At 43.8% G+C, this 17,789-nt stretch overlaps 1 protein-coding gene and 1 long non-coding RNA gene across 2 annotated transcripts in view; one reads left to right on the top strand and one right to left on the bottom strand.

Annotated features, from left to right (window-relative positions):
* Nucleotides 1-4,971: 4,971 nt before the first annotated feature.
* Nucleotides 4,972-17,789, bottom strand: part of Hs3st3a1 (heparan sulfate-glucosamine 3-sulfotransferase 3A1) — an 86,647-nt gene continuing 73,829 nt past the window's right edge. The window contains exon 2 of the mRNA NM_001172067.1: nucleotides 4,972-5,609. Within this exon, the coding sequence (NP_001165538.1) occupies nucleotides 4,988-5,609 (622 nt within the window). The 3' untranslated portion in view covers nucleotides 4,972-4,987. The remainder of the gene's footprint in view (nucleotides 5,610-17,789) is intronic.
* Nucleotides 5,364-17,420, top strand: LOC120095120 (uncharacterized). Its single transcript, XR_005490281.2, has 3 exons — nucleotides 5,364-5,501; nucleotides 7,526-7,644; nucleotides 7,921-17,420. It is a non-coding gene; the product is annotated as an uncharacterized LOC120095120 (long non-coding RNA).

Here is a 17,789-nt window from a genome sequence, read left to right as displayed (position 1 = left end):
GGGTGCTGCAATGTCTCATAGTTTCCCCAGATCCACTTTTCATCATGTCTTAAAGGGAAGGCCTGTCATCCCAGAACTCTGTCATCTATCAAACGAAGTCCATCATTTCTCTGTTCATGTTTTCCTCCCACAAGCCTGAGACAGAATACAGATGTGTCTGCATGTTGATGACGATGTTTCCAGGGCTAAGGATGTTCCTGTAGCACTGATGTCTCCCAAAGGGGCCTGAGGCTTAGGATGGGAAAGTCTTTTTGTTCTTTGATGCTGCAGAATTTGAGTGAATTTTTACGAGATGTTTGCATGGGACTGAGTATCAATAACTGTGTTTAGAGCCAAGGGTGCTTTTCCCTGGTTCTACAATAAGAAAGCGCACTGTCCTGAGTTTCTATGCTTTGAGGCAATAGGGATTTTGCTTCCCCCTTTGTTATTGTTTAGCAGCCAGAAACACTGGTAGCTATCACATCCATCTGAATTAAGTCATTAGGGAGATATGGGGCATTTATCTCTCTCTGGCATTCTGTTTTGTCAAATGACAAAAAAATACCATCATGGCATTATACACACATTTAAACTACAATATTTGAACTTGATCGAATGCAGAGGTGTCCGTATGGTGATGACTATGTTTCAAGGGCCAGGGATACAACAGTAACACTGACATTTTTCAAAGGGGCCCGGCCATGCTTCTTGAGTCATTTTTCCCCACCTGAAGTTTGCTGATTCTGCTTCGTGGAAATATAGTTATTTATTTGGCAGGAGCGGTTCCTGAAACTGCTCCTGGAAGACCCCATTCTGTTCTCTTTACTACTTCACTTTGCAAAAGGGCATCATCTCCCTGCACGTTCCAACAGAAATACTGGAATGGTGACTGAGAGGATATTAGCCAAGCATCAGTAGAAAAGGACTTCACCATCCCGAACCTCAGACCACCTTGGGAAATATCAGTGTTACGGAAGCATCTCCGGCCCTTAAAGCATCATCATCAACAAGCAGACACATCTGTATTCAGTCTTAGCCTTGTGGGAGGAGAACATGAAGAGGGATTTATGCCTGGTTCATAGACACACTGGCCTATGACTGACTTACATCATTTTATGCCACGAACCTCAGCATGATTGACATCTTGGCTGACACCATTATTTTTTTGTCTTGAAGCTTTATCTGGGTACTACAGGATATTTAGTAGCATTTGAAGACATCTACCCTTGCGATATCAGTAGCTCTCATCTCTGGGGACAAAACCAGGATAGAAAGTAACCTTGGTTCAGGATCAGGCTCTTATATCTCAATCTCCTCATCTGTAAAGCAATGTTAACGAGAGTGATGAGTTGCTGTTGGCAGTGAAATAATGTATTATTTTACCTTTTAAAAGATTGTTTCAAATGTGTGTATATGTTGTATATATGTATTTGTATAAGCATCTACCTGTGGGTGTGTATTCTCTCTCTCTCCTTTTCTCCCTCCCTCTCTCCTTCCCTCCCTCCCTCCTTCCATCTCTCTCTGTCTCTCTGTCTCTCTCTCTGTATGTATGTGTGCATATGTGTGTATGTGTGTGTATGTATGTGTGTGTATGTGTGTGTATGTGTGTATGTATGTGTGTGTATGTGTGTGTATGTGTGTATGTGTGTATGTGTGTATGTGTGTATGTGTGTGTATGTGTGTGTATGTGTGTATATGTGTGTATGTGTGTATGTGTGTATATGTGTGTATGTGTGTGTATGTGTTTATGTGTGTATGTGCGTGTATGTGTGTATGTGTGTATGTGTGTGTATGTGTTTATGTGTGTATGTGCGTGTATGTGTGTATGTGTGTATGTGTGTGTGTGTGTGTGTGTGTGTGTGTGTGTGTGTGTAATTCCAGAGACCAGAAGAAGGCATTAGATCACCTGAACTGGACTTGCAGCCGGTTGTGATTCTCCAATGTGAGCACTAGGAACTGAGCTCAGGTCCTCTGGAAAAGCAGTAATTGCTTTCAACCCCTGAAGGGGCCTCTGCTCTGTGACTAGAATGCATTACTATTTTGCAGGCACATTTGTGGATGACAGGTTTGGTGTGGCTCAAATATGACTCATCTGCCATAACAGATAAGCATGTTAGGAGAGACTCATCCTATTTACAGCTGTAAAATTTGGGGTTTGGAATTTTCTGGTGCATCTGTGTTTTTAAGCCTTATATTTGAATGCAAGATGAAGATTTCAGCAACATTATCATTGAAGCTTAAGGTTGAAGATAGGGCCCAAGAAAGAAAGAAAGAAAGAAAGAAAGAAAGAAAGAAAGAAAGAAAGAAAAAAAGAAAGAAAGAAAGAGAGAAGAAGAGAGAGAGAAAGAAAGAAAGAAAGGGAGAAAGAAAGAAAGAGAGAAAGAAAGAAAGAGAGAGAGAGAAGGAAAGAGAGAAAGAGAAAAACTTAGAGTGTGATTAATTCTTGTAGAATAATAAATACCTAGGTTTCTAGAAGCTTATTAATGCCCAGATATTGGAATAAAATCAATTGCCCTCAGGTGCTGAGTGATACTCTTACATGCTATACCTACGGGCCAGAAACAAAGGGTTCAGTCTGGCTGCTGTCCTGAACAATGTTCCAGCCCAAAGAAAAGCACAGGGGTGGTGGGCAAGGCTTTACAGAAGGCAGCTTTAGGGAGGGACCTCAACCCCCCTCCCCACGGTGTTCCACCTGAGATCAAAGCCTATTGTTTAGTGTAGCTAAAGGGACATCGTGCATGGGAGGCCAATTCCAGTCACAGCAGGAGTGAGCTTTCACTGGAGGCAGAAATATTTTGTCCCATGTCCTCGGTGAAACTGAGAGAGAACCCCAGTCTTATCCATTGTACATATGCGAGAGTCAAACCTTTAGATGCCTTTCGGGAACCTTACAAGATTGAAAGTTTGCCTGGAGGACTCTTTTCACTCTTAAATAGGATGAACAAAAACACCTACATGCAAGAGAACCTTTGCACACAACTTTGTTCTTTTATTATCTCTTCCATGGGAAAAGAGGGAGGTTGCCGAGTGCAGCTGTTAGATACAATTCTGGTTTTGTGCAAGCCGCATTTGCAAAATGGCAGGCAGAGAGGGGAATACAAAAGATTCAGAAGCACAAACAAATGAAAAGATGTGCAGAGCTGGAAAATGAGTCTCCTGTGGCTGCTGGTGATGTCTCACAGTGACTAAAAACAGGCTGTGGCACTGGACACCAAAGGCATAGAAGTGTAGGAGACACAGTGGAAAAGGCGACCTGAGTTCGGGGCTTAATTCCCATTAATGGGATATCAACAAATAAATCCGAAGATGACAAAATATTTAGAAACTTAAAATGATGTTCTCACTTCCTTTTTAACCCCATATTAGTCTTCCTAAGAGACGTGCACATCCCTGATAGAGCACCCATGACAGACAAACTCACAGTCACCCAGCATATCACAAAACAAACTTTAGTTTCTTTTGATTGACAGCAGAGAAAACAGCATGCTCTTTTAGTATATTAGAGTATCCGGCCCTTTAAATTTCAGTAGATAAAGGAAATACTAATGGAACAGCAAGTATGTTGTTCTTGGTTTTAAACCTGTGGTAAAATGTCTCTGACAGAGTAATTATGAATGTTTTATATGATCAGCACATATGTGCTCCTCGCTAAACCAATTTAATTCCCATTAATGCTAATCTCATTAATACCCACTCAGAGAGCAAGGAGTACTCTTAATAAACTATTGATTGATTTGAGCCATTTAGACAGGGGATGGGAGGTGGGAAAAGAGAAGTTACCATTCCATTCACAACCATGTTTCTTTCCTTAGACTATTTCCCAACATCGATGTGTATTAGGCTATAATTCATATAAGAGGAAAATAAAGGACCTAGATAAAGTGACTGAATGACAGGCCTCAATCTGTAAAACCCAGGGAGCTGGGAAGGAAGTGTTAACTGAGGTCAGACCCGAGATACTACAAAGAAAGGGAGATTTTGTTTCTAAAACAAGGAAAATGGAATCGGTACTGATAAGTTATAATTGAAATGAGTTTTTCTTTAAAAAAAAAATAAGGAAGTCAAATCAACAGCCAGTAAGCACTATTCTGCCACACTCCTAGTTCTATCTGTCCATCTTCCCTCAATAAAAGAGTTCAGTAATTTCTCTGGCACTCAGATGATCACCCATCGGTCGGATTTCCTTGTCTTAGCATCCTTTGATCAGCCAAGAGGCAAGATGGGCTCCCCAGAGGGCTTGTGTCCCCATCTCAGTGACTTCCTTAAATACCACTATGTAATGAGACAGTGTGTCACAGGCCAGCCTGAGACTCAATGCAGTAACAAGTCCTCCCGCCCTTTCCGGATCAATCCAGAGCTTCTAAAGCTCCAGGTGTCTTATTCGCTCCAGCAGGGCGGAGTGGGGGGCGGTGTCATAAAATAGAGAAAAGGCGGCAGACAGGATTGTGTCCAGGATCCACCATCCAGCTTTAAGATCAGTCTTTCGACCTCCCTGAGACTCAGTTTCCCTTATCTCTAAAACAGAAAAAGATGAACTCTAGAAGCGCACTGCAAGCGTGCAGTAGTAATGTACGAGTCAAAGCTACAGTCGCAAATGGCCCTGTGCCTACCCAGAATATCTTAGCTGAGAAATGATTTATGAGAAAAGTGACACAGGTGAAAAAAAAAAAATCTGAAAGGCCAGGTCTCAATTCTATCAGGTTTCTGTACTTAACAAAAGAGGTTTAACCTTGGAGGGGGTGGGGGTCTTAAAACTGTTTGGCTTAGCGGGTACTGGTGCTTTTTCTTTGTGAATGAGTGCTCAGAAAAAAAAACAGAAGATATGAGGTGCTTAGATACATGAAATCTTTTCTGCTATGCACATGTTTGGTGCTGGTTATCCACGGGGACAGGAAAAAAAATACTTTAACACATACTCTTAATACACAAATATTAAACTGTCTTTTTGCTACCGACTGGTAAAAAAATATATTATATTTTGATATTTTTTTCTTTTAAATTATTTCTGCTATCCATCCCAGCCGAAGTCGCGGCCGGTCATCTGGTAAAATTTGCGGTTGAAGGGCCGGTAAAAGTCACGCAGCTGCCGCAGCACCTCGCGCGCGATGGTGGGGTGCGCGCGGCCCTTAGTCTTGCCCAGGCAGTGCGGCTTGCCGCTGCCCTCCGCCTTCTTGAGGCACGGGAAGCCCTTGGTCTGGTTGAAGTAGAAGTGCTTGTCGGTGATGATGCGCTTGAGGCCCAGGAAATCCTGCACGCGGCGCAGCTCCCCGGCCGGGTCGCTGACCAGGCGCTCCCCGCTCACGAAGAGCATCTGGCCGAGCGGGAAGTGGCGCAGCCAGGGCTCCAGGTGCTTGGCGTACAGACCGATCTGGATGGCGCTCCAGGACGTGTCTATGAGGCCCGCGCTGCGGTTGCGGAACGTCAGGCTCTCGAAGCTGGGGATGTCCGGCCGCTTGGACAGCGTCTGCGTGTAGTCCGAGATGGCCCTGGTCACCGGGTCGCGCACCACCACGATGAGCTTGGTATCCTTGGACATGGCTGAGATGCGTGCGGGTGCTTCCCGGGTCACAAAGTAGCTGGGCGTCTTCTCCATGGTGATCTGTCCCTCAAGGGTTCTGGGCATCAGGTCCCTGAGGGAAGCAAGAAGGCACGTTAGAATCTGGAAAGTGAGCCAAGTTCTTTTTTTTGGACCCCAAGAACTGGAAAAGCCATCCAGTCTGGGTTCAGACTTCCCCTGTGGGTTGCAGTTCCAGCTCCCTGACTTCCTGAATGCCTGGTGGCAGTGACTGCTCTGTGTGCCTTGGGCACATCTTTTAATCTCAACACTAGTGGCCGGCCATATGTGAGCATATATAAAAACAGTAATTTTGTTGGTTTTATATAGAGAAAAATACAGACAAACCCATACTAGTAAGTTTCCAGGTTCATCTGTCTTAATTTTAATTTTAATTCCTAATGAGAATAGTGTGTGTTTTGTGCTAGTGAGGGAATCTGACTGTGCTTTCCACTCTGGCTTGCATTTTATGCATAATTCTATGTTCTACAGCATTGGGACAAACATGAAATATAATGCCTCTGTCATACAGTTTTTTGGGGAACTATTTAATATACCTCAAGAGCTCTGAGATGCTCCCAACATAGAATAAAGGTTCTGTCAGTTACTGTTATCCAAGTACAATATGCCATGTCCCAGTGTTCTGAAGGTGAATTACATTGTCACAAACACAATTATAGTGCTATCAAAATACATTAAAATACCCAATGCCATTCTGTCCATAGCTATCTTAGCATTGCCCTCCATACAAAAGCTAATCATTTTTCTCAAAAAGGATTTCCTCGTTAACAAAGGGGTCGTTTTAATTTTTTTATTTTTGATTATGAATCTCTCTGTGAGTTTGTGCACATGCATTCAGGTGCTTCTGGTGACCAGACTTAAGGGCTGGATCTCCTGGAGCTAGAGTCAAAGATGACTGGGGAATCGAGTGCCGGGAGCGGAACTCCAGTGCTCTGAAAGGTTCAAGTGCTCTGAACGACGTAGTCATCTCTTAGGCCCCTCCTTTTCAGCATAATATCAAATTGTGCAATTGTCATCCCCTAACAATGACTAATTTACCCCAAATTCCAGCTACCTGCCTCCAACAACAGTCCAAAAATATCATACAGAAATCCCAGGAATAAACAATCTATAATGTTTAAGTTGCAAGCCATTCCAAATAGCATGGTGGAATCTCCCAGAGCCCCCGCTCTGTCTATCCAGGACATGACTCACTCCTTTGCCCAGCACATCTATGTTGTGCGTACTGCTTGTCCATTAGTCACGTAGTGGCTAACTTGGCAATCAAATTAGCTGCCACATCATCAAAGTTCCTGTGCAGTGGAGGTCCCAAAGGCCCCAGCAGTATTGGGGCACCAGAGCACAGCACGGAGAGCACACTGTAGCTACATTCAGAGGGAGGGGGCATGCAGGGAAAGCAAAGATAGCATGAGCGTCTGATATTAGTCTGGATTTCAGACCTGCTCCCAACTGGGGCTCTCTAGGGGAGGGTAGACCTCGTGTGGGCAGAGGAGATGGCTTTTATGTAACACATACTACTTATCTGCACAACTCCTGAGGGTTTCATCTTGTCTATAATGGTTAGAAAAGTCCTGATTATCATGCTCTAAATGTCTTAGTTTCTTTTCTTTTCCTTGTAGTTGGCTGGGAGTCACTCCTATCTAGGGCTGATAATGTTGTGGGTATACAGGAAGGGTAGTGTGGTCTCTGGGTGCTCTTCCTCTTTCCCCATATGGTCACTGTGCTGCTCTAACGTTGTCTTGTCTTGTGCTGATTTGGGGAAAGTATCATTCTTCTAAAAACCATGTAGTGAGTACCCATGGCTACACCTTCATTCTCAGCTACCGTTTGTACAGTCAGCCTTTCCTTATTCCTTCTTGTAAGCCTCCTTTTCTAATTCACTGATTTGCAATCTAGCTTTTTAAAAAAAAATGCCCCCCTAAAAGGCAAAAGCAGGTTAAGTAAATCTCACGCATGTCCTATCTCCTCCAGAAATGCTTTACGATGGCCCCTCTCGTTTATGAGCTTCCCCAGCTCTACCCTGCCCCATCTACTCGCTATGCCAACTGGATTCTTTAAAGCCAACTGGCAGACAGCCTCTCGATTACTCTGTAAGTATTTGTGCTCGTATGCGGGTTGTTTCTGTCACACATTCCTCAGCCTTGTATGTCTAGTGCTAACAATGCTATCTTCTGCTTATATGATGGTACCTTCCCCCCACTTTGGGGGAAATTTTAATCCAGCAACCTTACTCTTCTTTGTGGGGGGATGCTAGTTGAATATTTGATCTACAGTGTTCAACTCCTATTTTTAACTCTGAAAGAACTTTGTGATTTCTCTTATAAAAATGATGCACCACGTTAACTGTCTCTTGGATATACCTTAAGATCCAGATGTAAGTGAGCACAGCTGGGAAACGAGTGCAACATGCCTGAGATGCCCATGGCCCTTCCTCACCTGTGCACGCCAAAGTCTCTGAGGAATCAGCTAGACCAAGCGCTTCCTGAACTTAAGATGCCCCTGTACAGCACAAGCTGGGAAACCGGGCCAGAGATGGTTGGAATTTCCCAGTAAAAGAAATTTGATCAAATTTATGAGAAAATGTTGGGCTTTGAGCAAACACCACACACTCTGGAGGGGTAAGGAGTGTGTGGACTTAAAAACGGGGGCGGGGGTAGATTCCTGCCTCCTTGTCTACAATCTCCAAGTTAGGACTAGTTTACCTCATATTTCGCTTGGAATCTGCAAGTGAAAGCAGACTGCTCTTGGGAGTTCCTGGATGGCTTTTCTCTGGGAGCAAAGAGACCCTTAGGAGCCTTTCTCAGAGATTGAAGCTTCAGATTGTGCGTGGCCAAAACAAATGCTGCTAACCCTCAGAAAAAGAATCCACATTTTAAAAAGCCTATGCCAAAACAAAGCGCTTGAAAAGAGACAGCCCAAACAGGGCCTTCCCAAGAAAGAATCCTTATTACCTCCTGTCACTCATGGGACGGGGAAGTCCGACTGGTTACTGTGGGAGTAAAGAATTTGTTACGCCCTGAATAACAACCCAAGATCAAGAGTTCTGGAGATGGATGGCACGACATGTATGTAGTCAATACTCTTGAACCTAAGGACACAGAGACAGCCCACTTTAAGCAGAGCACAGTTTACAGCAAGTTTTTTAAAGCACTCAAGAAGGAACAAAGGCTTAGAGGGATGGCTCTAGCTACATTATATCCTTTGGCTTCAAGGTGACTGAGTGCTGGAGCTAAGAACTCCAAGAGGCTGTGGTTTCATTTTCATCCTGCTAGTCCAAAGAGAAATGAAATAATTTTTGGCTGTTTGTAGAGCTGATCTGAAATCAGAAAATGGTGTTTGTGGCTCATACCTTCTAACTGTTGATAGGGTTGGGGAGGGAGGGAGAGATGCTGTGACTCGATTTACCTAAGCCCAGTTTTTTATTTCAACGACAAAATCAAGGCAAATGGCTCAGGAATCTGTCCTGTAAAGGACTGCCACACACCTCTGCTCCAGAGTGTGTTACCAAGATTGGTCTGAAGGGAGGGGTGACCAGTGACCTCATTCCCAATGGCAGGAGGACCCTTCAGTCCAGACAACAGAAGCCCAGATAAAACCAGAGATGCCTTCACTGCCATGACCCTGGGATATCTAACATTGTCTCACTGGGTATGGACATTCAGGATGCATGGCTTAAAAGTCATGAGCTGGTCACTGTCTTTGGAGAGACACAGACTGACTGGTTGTTTTGGGAGAGGTGAATAATAGTTTTTAAGTGGATTCAGTTACCAGAAAGAACACACAAGTTCCTCAAAGTTTGTGTCTGTTGCAGACATCATTACAACATCACTTTGGAGCTGATCTGGCAGTGGGTAATCTCTGTGGGTCTAGGGGTTGTTCTTGTAGCTATCTACGCTGTTAGAGCCATACAAGCCAGGGAAGACAGGCTCCGTTGTTTGTTCTTTTCTACTAAAGCCAATGGTCAAGGCAATGGTTTCTGGTGAGAGTGCTAGAATGGCCTGGAGGGCTTTTTCTCTCCGCATGGAGCAGGGGACATACCACATTTGCAGTTGTGTTGGACCTCTGGGATGGTGTAAGAACCAGGATGCTCCCTGGGATTAAGTGGCCAATGTTTCACCATTGTCTGTATGCAGATACCTCGTTACTGGGAGAGCCCAACACAGCACAGTCAAAATAGATGGCTTCATATCTTCCAGTCACACCTGCTTGTGTATGAGTCTCACAAAGGATGCTAAGTGTCAGCCAGTCTTGACACTGCACCTACCGTGTGACCACTGTGGTGGTTTGAATGAGATAGTCCCCTAGAGTCTCTGGCACTTACACACTTGGTCCTCAGTTTGTGTCCCTGTTTGGGGGGGAGGTTAGGAGATATGGCCCTGGTGGTGAAAATCCATCATTGAGGTAGAGTTTGAGAGTTTAAAGGCCTGTTCCATTTCAACTTTGCTCTCTTGGTTTCTTGATAAGTTGAGATGTGAGCTCTCTGTGTTCCTGCCACTGTGCATGCATGGTGCTTGCAGGCCCACCTCCTCTCTGTGATGGCGACAGACTCCTAACTATCCCTCTGGATCTGTCAGCTCAAAACAAACCTTCCTTTCTATAAATTGCCTTGGTTGTGGTGTTTTATCCCAGCAACAGAAGAATAGCTAATATAGCTTTCTCCATGAAAAGTTGGTGATCGGAGCTTGGAAGATGGCTTAGCAGGTAAAGTGTTCAGCAGAAAAGCATGAAGACCCGAGTCAGATCCCCAGAAATATAATGACAAAAATGTCAGACACAGTGCTGTGTGTCTATAACCCTGACACCAGTGAGGCAAAGGCAAGAGCATCCTTGGGCCCAATGGCCAGTGTGTTCAGCCAATCAGTGAACTCTGTGTTTGACTGAGTTTAGTGAGAGACCTCCTCTCAAAGAAAGGAGGTAGAGAAGCAATTTGGAGAAGACAAATGATGCCTGACACTGGCTTCTGGCCTCCACATTTTTGTGTGTGGTTTCCCTCATGACTGCACTTGCGCACACACGCGCGCACACACACACACACACACACACACACACACACACACACACACACAATCATAAAACAAACAAAAAATGAAAACGAACTCCTGTATACAACTAGATACATCAAAATAGCTGTTGCCTGTGAGGAATCAGTTTGGGGAAGGAAGAGCAAAAGCATCTAAGGAGAGAGAGTCCACCTGTCCCTGACTCCTGGCACAGTGTATCCACTTTGGGTAAACCTGTTGTGGAGTTGTATGCTCCAATTTGTGCAGTTTTATGTATTTAAGTTATAGTGAAATAAATATTTTATTACACTTATAAAAAATAAATGGCCAGTTTCCCCATAAGACTCCAAGAAAAGCATGCATTTCCTAAAGCCCAAACAAAACAAAAATTGCTTTTGCCAAACCCAGCATATCTCCGAATTGTAGAAATGCAAGTTACAGAAGAAAAGTGGGGTTCGCCTATCTAGGATTCCTGGATCCCACCTATGACCACTTTCCTTTTACCCCAGATAAACCACAGGAACAGGAGCTGTATAATTTCATCCTACCCATGGATAGAGTCCCACATCTGGGGCACAGAGACGGGAGGGATTATCTGAACGTAGTTTTTTAAGTGGTGCTCGCAAAATGCTTTAGGAATAAAATTCTCATTTTATCATTGAAGATATCTAAGAAAGATAAAATAGGTCTATGATCTCAAATATATAATAATTAATCCTAATATGTATTATATAATACTAATATCATACTAAATGTATACTACTACTAATAGTATCACCTAGATGGTAATAAGTGGTCCTCTCTGCGCTCAGGACTTGTTCCTTCCTATTTCATCAGAAAAGAAGCCAGCAATGAAAGAGGTTTAGAAAAGGAATCCACAAACAAGGACTTAAAATAACAGCTTGGGCAACCACTGGAGAAAATGAGACCCCGAGAGAGTGATCCAGAACACCATGGAAGATTCAGGAAGGCCTGGGCTCATGACTAAAGATGAGATGAAGTACTTGTCTGTCTACACAAACGGGGCAGTCATGTGCCACAAAACCAACGGTTCTCAACCTGGGAGCCATGAATGACTCACATTGGGGGTTGAAGTACCCTGTCACAGGGGTCACCTGAAACCAGTGGAAAACACAGACATTTACATTATGATTCATAATAGTAACAAAATTACAGTTATGAAGTAGGAACAATAGTAATGTTATGGTTGGGGTCACTACCACATGAGGAACTGTATTATTAAAGGGTCATAGCATTACGAAGGCTGAGAATCATTGGGCTAGACTGACAAGATGAGGGCATAATCAGTGACATGGTAATGACTGGAACATTGCTCAGGGGAGGTTAGGTGGGCTTTAGAAAGCTCTTCCAATGGAACCCAAGTGTGAAGAACTTAGTGTCAGTGTGGGAAGGACAGAGGAGGGGGAGCATAAAAGCCGTGTTCAGAGACATGAGGATGCTGTTCTAGATGATTTACACGAGGGTGACATAGATGTTTTCCAAAGAGGATTAAAAAAACAGAAATAATGGCGACTTTACTAGCAAGTTGGGGTGCTGTGAGGGTGGTAATCCTTTCCCCACAAGAAAATAGAAGCACATGTGTAGTTTTCTGTAGTGGAGTTGGAATGACTTGTAAAAAGAGGCCATTTCTTCCCAAGATCCCAGAGGGAGACGTGACGTTGGTGTTGCTCTGAAATGTGACTGTTTCCCAGTCCCATGAAGACAGTCAGTATGGCTTTGTAGGAAACTCAGAACCGAGAGAAACAATACAGATTTCAGCCACTTTCTGTCACTAACAAGCGGTGTGAAGCTAGACAAGTCACTAATTCTTTGGGTCTCTGTTCAGCAAAACCACGTTGACTCCCTGTATGGTTCAGGACACTAATTTGTCTAATTTGATGCTCTGAAGCGTGGTAACAGAAAGACCAGGGGATCTAGGGTTCAGTGGATTCTTGCATTTGATAAAACTAAGTTTATGACAGAGGAGACCCTTGTCTATCTTACGCTTCCTCAAAATCAGATGAAGTTCACAGATTGGGCTGTGTTACGAGTAACAGATCCAGGGCAGTCAGGGTTCAAGCTCAGGTTCTGGGAAGAACCTTACAAGAAAGAAGCAGATGGGCACTTAGGAACCACCTATCACAGACTGAGGTGGAAGAATCATCACTCTGGTCTCACAATCACTGGACCAGCTAAGAATTTGAATTTTAGTTTTCAGAAGACAGAGAGGTACCATGGTTTGCCCAGCGATAGTTGTGACTAACAGGAATAGAATACAATTCTAGGTCTTTCTCATGTTAGAGTATGTGTTCTTTCAACCCTTCCAAATACCCAGGCAGCATCTGCCAATGTAATTCCTATCACTGGCACTGGCCATCTAGGACATTGTGACTAAATGTTTAATTGTTGCATGTACTTCTCCCCACCCCCACTCATCTTGGCATGCAAATTGCTTATTCCAAAAGCTATTTTATACAAAGGAAGCATAGCTGCAGGAGGAAGTGCTGGGTTACCACTCAAGGACGATTTACCTTGAGGGATTGATAAATCTGGTCAATTTGCATGAGTATGCTTTCAGTCTGCCTCCTCTGTCTGTTTCTGCAAGCCTGTGGCAGCAAAGTACACCATTTTCTCTGGATGGCCAATGTCTGCAGGTAGTCCCTGGAGATCCCTAACCGTGTGTCTGGAAGGGAGGAAACCACATTCAATCCGGAGCTGTCAGCTTGCTGTCTCTGGGGCCAAGGCTTGCTCATGTTAATGTTTCTTTTCCTGCTGCTGTGATGTGAGAACCCCTCTCAAACCAGGAGTGGTGACTCTGCCTGGACAGGAAACTCCTTCTGCTGATGTTTGAGTTGGCTTCTGAGGGAGAGGGAGACTGATGTGATGAACCAGCTCCCACACTGACCAGACTTGCATGGAACAATCTAAGAATCACAGTGAGAGAAGTTAAATGTTCAGCTGAGAGTCTGGGATACTTTCCGGTGCTGTGGACAGTCAGCGCCTTCCAAGACTCTAAATGATCAAAGGACAGACAGGAATGGAAGCGATTCTGACTGTCCCCGGATTCATGATTCATCAGGTACCAGCGTTTATTTTAAGGACAAAACTCCAGGGGAGTACAGAAAGTCTGGGATTCTTGATTGCACATTTGGAGAAACTCTGGAAAGGCAGAATATACACCTCTGGTCATCAACAGAAAAACACGTTGAAAGAGGAGGACAAGAGCTATCTTGGATCCCATGCTTAAGCAGGAACCATGCCTGTAAATGCTCCCAGTCAACCTCCATCATATCAGTCACTGAGGATCTAAAACAGGGCTTCTCAACATGTGGTCTCGACTCACACGGAGGTCACATCTCAGATATCCTGCATGTTATATCTTGACCCTATGACTCATAACAGTAGCAAGACTTCAATTATGAAGTAGCAACAAAATGATTTTTTGATTGAGGGATCACCACAACGTGAACTGTATCAAATGGTCTCCGAATTAGGAAGGTTGAGAACCACTGATCTAAAACTAGACCAGATTCCCACAGGCTTCACTGTCCCTCACTGAACTTCATTTTGAACTTCACTAAAGCCTCCTTCACAGATAAAAATATTGCTTCAGATGACATTTCTACCTCTGTGTATGTTGTCACAAATGCTACTCCAAAGTGCTGTCTGATTCATGGGCCCAAGTGCTCCCCTGTCTGCCTGTATCTGAGAAACCTGTACCTAAGAAACCACAAGGAGGGGTAGGGGTATGCCACTTTGCCCCTCTATAGAGGGTTAAAGCCATCTCTGAGACTGAGGTTTCTTACACCTCGATTCCCTGCCTGCAGTTCTTGCTCCACGGGGCTGCCTCCCACCCTAGCAGGGTTTCACCTGGGCAACCACTAGCAAGTTTGTTAGAGTTTGAGCATAAAGACTCTCAGAGGCATTCATGTAGAAAGGGAAGTAAAAATCCCATTAGGTCACCACTGGGGAAGAGAGTGAAGGAGGTAGCTTTAAACTCATTTAGTGTAAGTGCCTGGATCATAATAAAAGTTTAAAAGAAAAGAAATACTCAGGGTTGGGGATTTAACTCAGTGGTAGAGCGCTTGCCTAGCAAGCACAAGGCACTGGGTTCGGTCCCAAGCTCCGGAAAAAAAAAAAAGAAAAAGAAAAGAAAAGAAATACTCAGCTAAGCTTTTCTTCACCTGATGTTGGGTCAAGATGACGTAATGCTCAGAAGTACAAAGATTTAAGAAAACTCACTCCCCTGTTCTTAGAAAGGAACTTGCACGCTCATTTGAGCCAAATGATTGAACAAGTCAACTTACAAGTTCTTGAATGAGTCTGTGTGTTTCTTGAATGAAGTCTGTGTATTAAAAAATAAAAAGTTAGGAACATCTAAAATCAGAACAGAATACGAGTCTTACAAAACCACATTTAATGTAGTTAAAATGGGGACAAGTCCCAGAAATAAAACAGCAGCAAGTCACATGGTCACCAGAACCAACGCTGGAAATTCACAAGCCCCGAGGGGTTTGCATGTTTATGAGCAACTAACAGACAGACAGAGAGACAAGACAAACCAAGAGATTATAGATAGATAGCAGAGATCCCGATACAGGGGGAAAGGGGACATATCATCCAAATTCCTCACTGCTGTCTCCTGAGAAGCTCCATGGGATTGTAGACTTGGGGTGGGGGACCCTGAGAAATCCCCTAAGCTCCCCAGGGACTTCCCATCACACTCAGTTCTACAGTTTCCATGACACAGAATTGGCTGAGATCCTGTGTCTCTTAACCCTTAGTCCACTACTCTCTCATACTTCACTTTGTCTTAATTCTAAAATAAACTGTGACCAGAGTGTAGCCACTATGATGTTGGTTCCTAAAGAGTAAAATTTGTCACTAGGTGCCATGAGCATGTGCCAGTGCAAGACAGCTGTGACTTAAACACAGCCCAACAATGGAGGGAGACATTTCCTAGATGGCTTGGAACCAGGAAGATTTTTAAACGGGGTCCTTGTTAAAGGTAGACTAGATCTCCCTCTCTCCGGCTTACCTGGAGCCTTAACTACGTAAGTCAACTTACGTAGGAGATGGAAGTGAAGTTTTTAATGGAAGCCTGCAGACCATGGGCCAAAGGCAGGTGAGCGATTGCATCCTCAGCAACTCCCTATCTGAGCTTATCCTGTCTCCTGACAGGAGTTTCATGAACGATGGGTTTGAGAACTGTCTTGCTGCTGTGGTACTACAGGCAAAGTCTTCAGCATGGCTCCTCACCAGCCTAGAATTGTCAGGGCTATGCTTGTGTGCAGCTGGAGATAAGGCAGACTTCGCATCCATGACTTGGCAAGGAACAACTTAAAGCTTGGCCTACGGACAAACTACTAAGGCAGGAGCAGTGTAAATCTGAGACCACAGGGAGTCTCTGCTCCATTTTGGCAGTGGTGGGCTTTGGCTTCTTCGTCCTTTCCCCACCGCTCCCTGACACTTTTTTTCTTGCTGTTTCTGAGTTGGAGACACAGAGTGGCAATGAAATCAAAGACCTTTTACGTTTAGGAAAGGAGAAGAGCTTGAAGCTACAATACTGGCGGTACAATGCTGGACTCCCTGGGTGTTCTGTCTAAAATTGATCTTCAGCATCCTGGGCAAGCCTCTTGGTTTCCTTGATCTTTAAGTAAAAGAAAAAAAATACAAATGTAGTGCTGAAATAGCACCAAAAATCATGCTAAAAATTTGTCATAGCTCCATTCTACAAGGTGACATGGTTAAGTTCCAGCATAACAGAGTTATGGCATGAAGCTGCCATCAAACTTCAGGAATGCAAGGCGGGAGTGTCCATCAGCACAGCAGGGCCCTTGCCACTGTGAAAGGGTAAAGCCATCTTGGAAAGGAACACAGAGGGCTCTGGTATTCACTTGCAGTTCAGAAAGGCACGTGAATCACTCATTCACATGTGCAGGCTTACCATAGAAGCCATCACACCAGTAAGCAATACAGTGCAACCCGTAGTCCTAAGCACACTCTCTTATCACTAACAACATTCGGGCTCCAGGGAAATGTTTCTCCAAACCTCTCTCCCTAAGATTTTTACACAAAATCCCTATATGTCAAGGGCATGCGTGGAATGCACTGTTGCCAAAGTTGGAGATGAAGGAAACTGCTTCTGATTTGGGGAAGGATTTGAGTAGGACAAGAAGTCAGCCAAGGTTCCTGCTAGTTAACACGAAAGAACCTGAAACTGCTGTGTGTGTGTATGTGTGTGTGTGTGTGTGTGTGTGTGTGTGTGTGTGTCCTTTGCCTCTCCTGATCCAGTTTGTGACTACAAGGAGCTCACATTCACAGTGAATTCACAGCATTTACACATGAAGACAGCATGTTAGCATGTTTCCAACAGAGGCAGGTTGATCTGTCCCAGGGAAGAAGGTCATTCATGACTCTATAAGCACCTAGGAGGCTTTCAAAACTGGATCTCAGAACGCAATAAACAAAAAGGGCTTGATAAAACTAAACTACACACTTTTTAAAAAAAAAGTTAACAAGGTCATTTAAAATCAGTTGCATTTCAAAGTTTTACACAGATCAACACAATTTGCATTTTAGACTGTAGTATACTGTCATTGGGCACATGGCCAACTGTGGTCTTCTGGTGGCTTTCATTCTCTGACAGACAACTTTTAAATTCAAGACACAAGAAAATGACTTGGTTTCTCAAGTTTTGCATTCAACCTTAATTTACATTGTTATCAGAGTATATTGTAATTTTCACATTTCAAAAATTCTTTATATCCATGGTCGCCAAACTAAACTCCATACTCCAAACCAACATATTTTCTTTAGCTTTTTGATTCTATCTGTGCAAAACTCGAATAACAAACTTTCCACAGTGCCAGGGCCTGAGAGAGAAGGGGCAATGAGTGACTGCTTAACAGGTTATGAGGCTTCCTTCTGAGGTCACAAAGATGTCTGGAATCAGGTAATGCTGATAATTAGCTTTTTGTTTTTTTAATTCACAAACTTTTGTGGAAGCATCCATACCTATACCTATTCTCTTTTTTTCTTTTTTTCCATTTCTTTTTTCCCCTTTCTTCAGTTTTAATTGTCTTTGAGAGGCTCAAATGTACTGTGTAGCTTCGGATGACCTTGAACATCCGACCCTTCTGGTCCAAGTACCCATTTCTAGCAGCACAGCATACCAATTTTCTTCCATACAGTCTATACAGCTTTTTGAGCAAGTAGAAAGGGGAAAGGACAGA

This window comes from Rattus norvegicus, chromosome 10, assembly GCF_036323735.1.
Source record: "Rattus norvegicus strain BN/NHsdMcwi chromosome 10, GRCr8, whole genome shotgun sequence".
NCBI lineage: Eukaryota > Metazoa > Chordata > Mammalia > Rodentia > Muridae > Rattus > Rattus norvegicus.
Note: the sequence above shows the minus strand (reverse complement) of the source record. Positions and strands in the feature narration are given on the sequence as shown.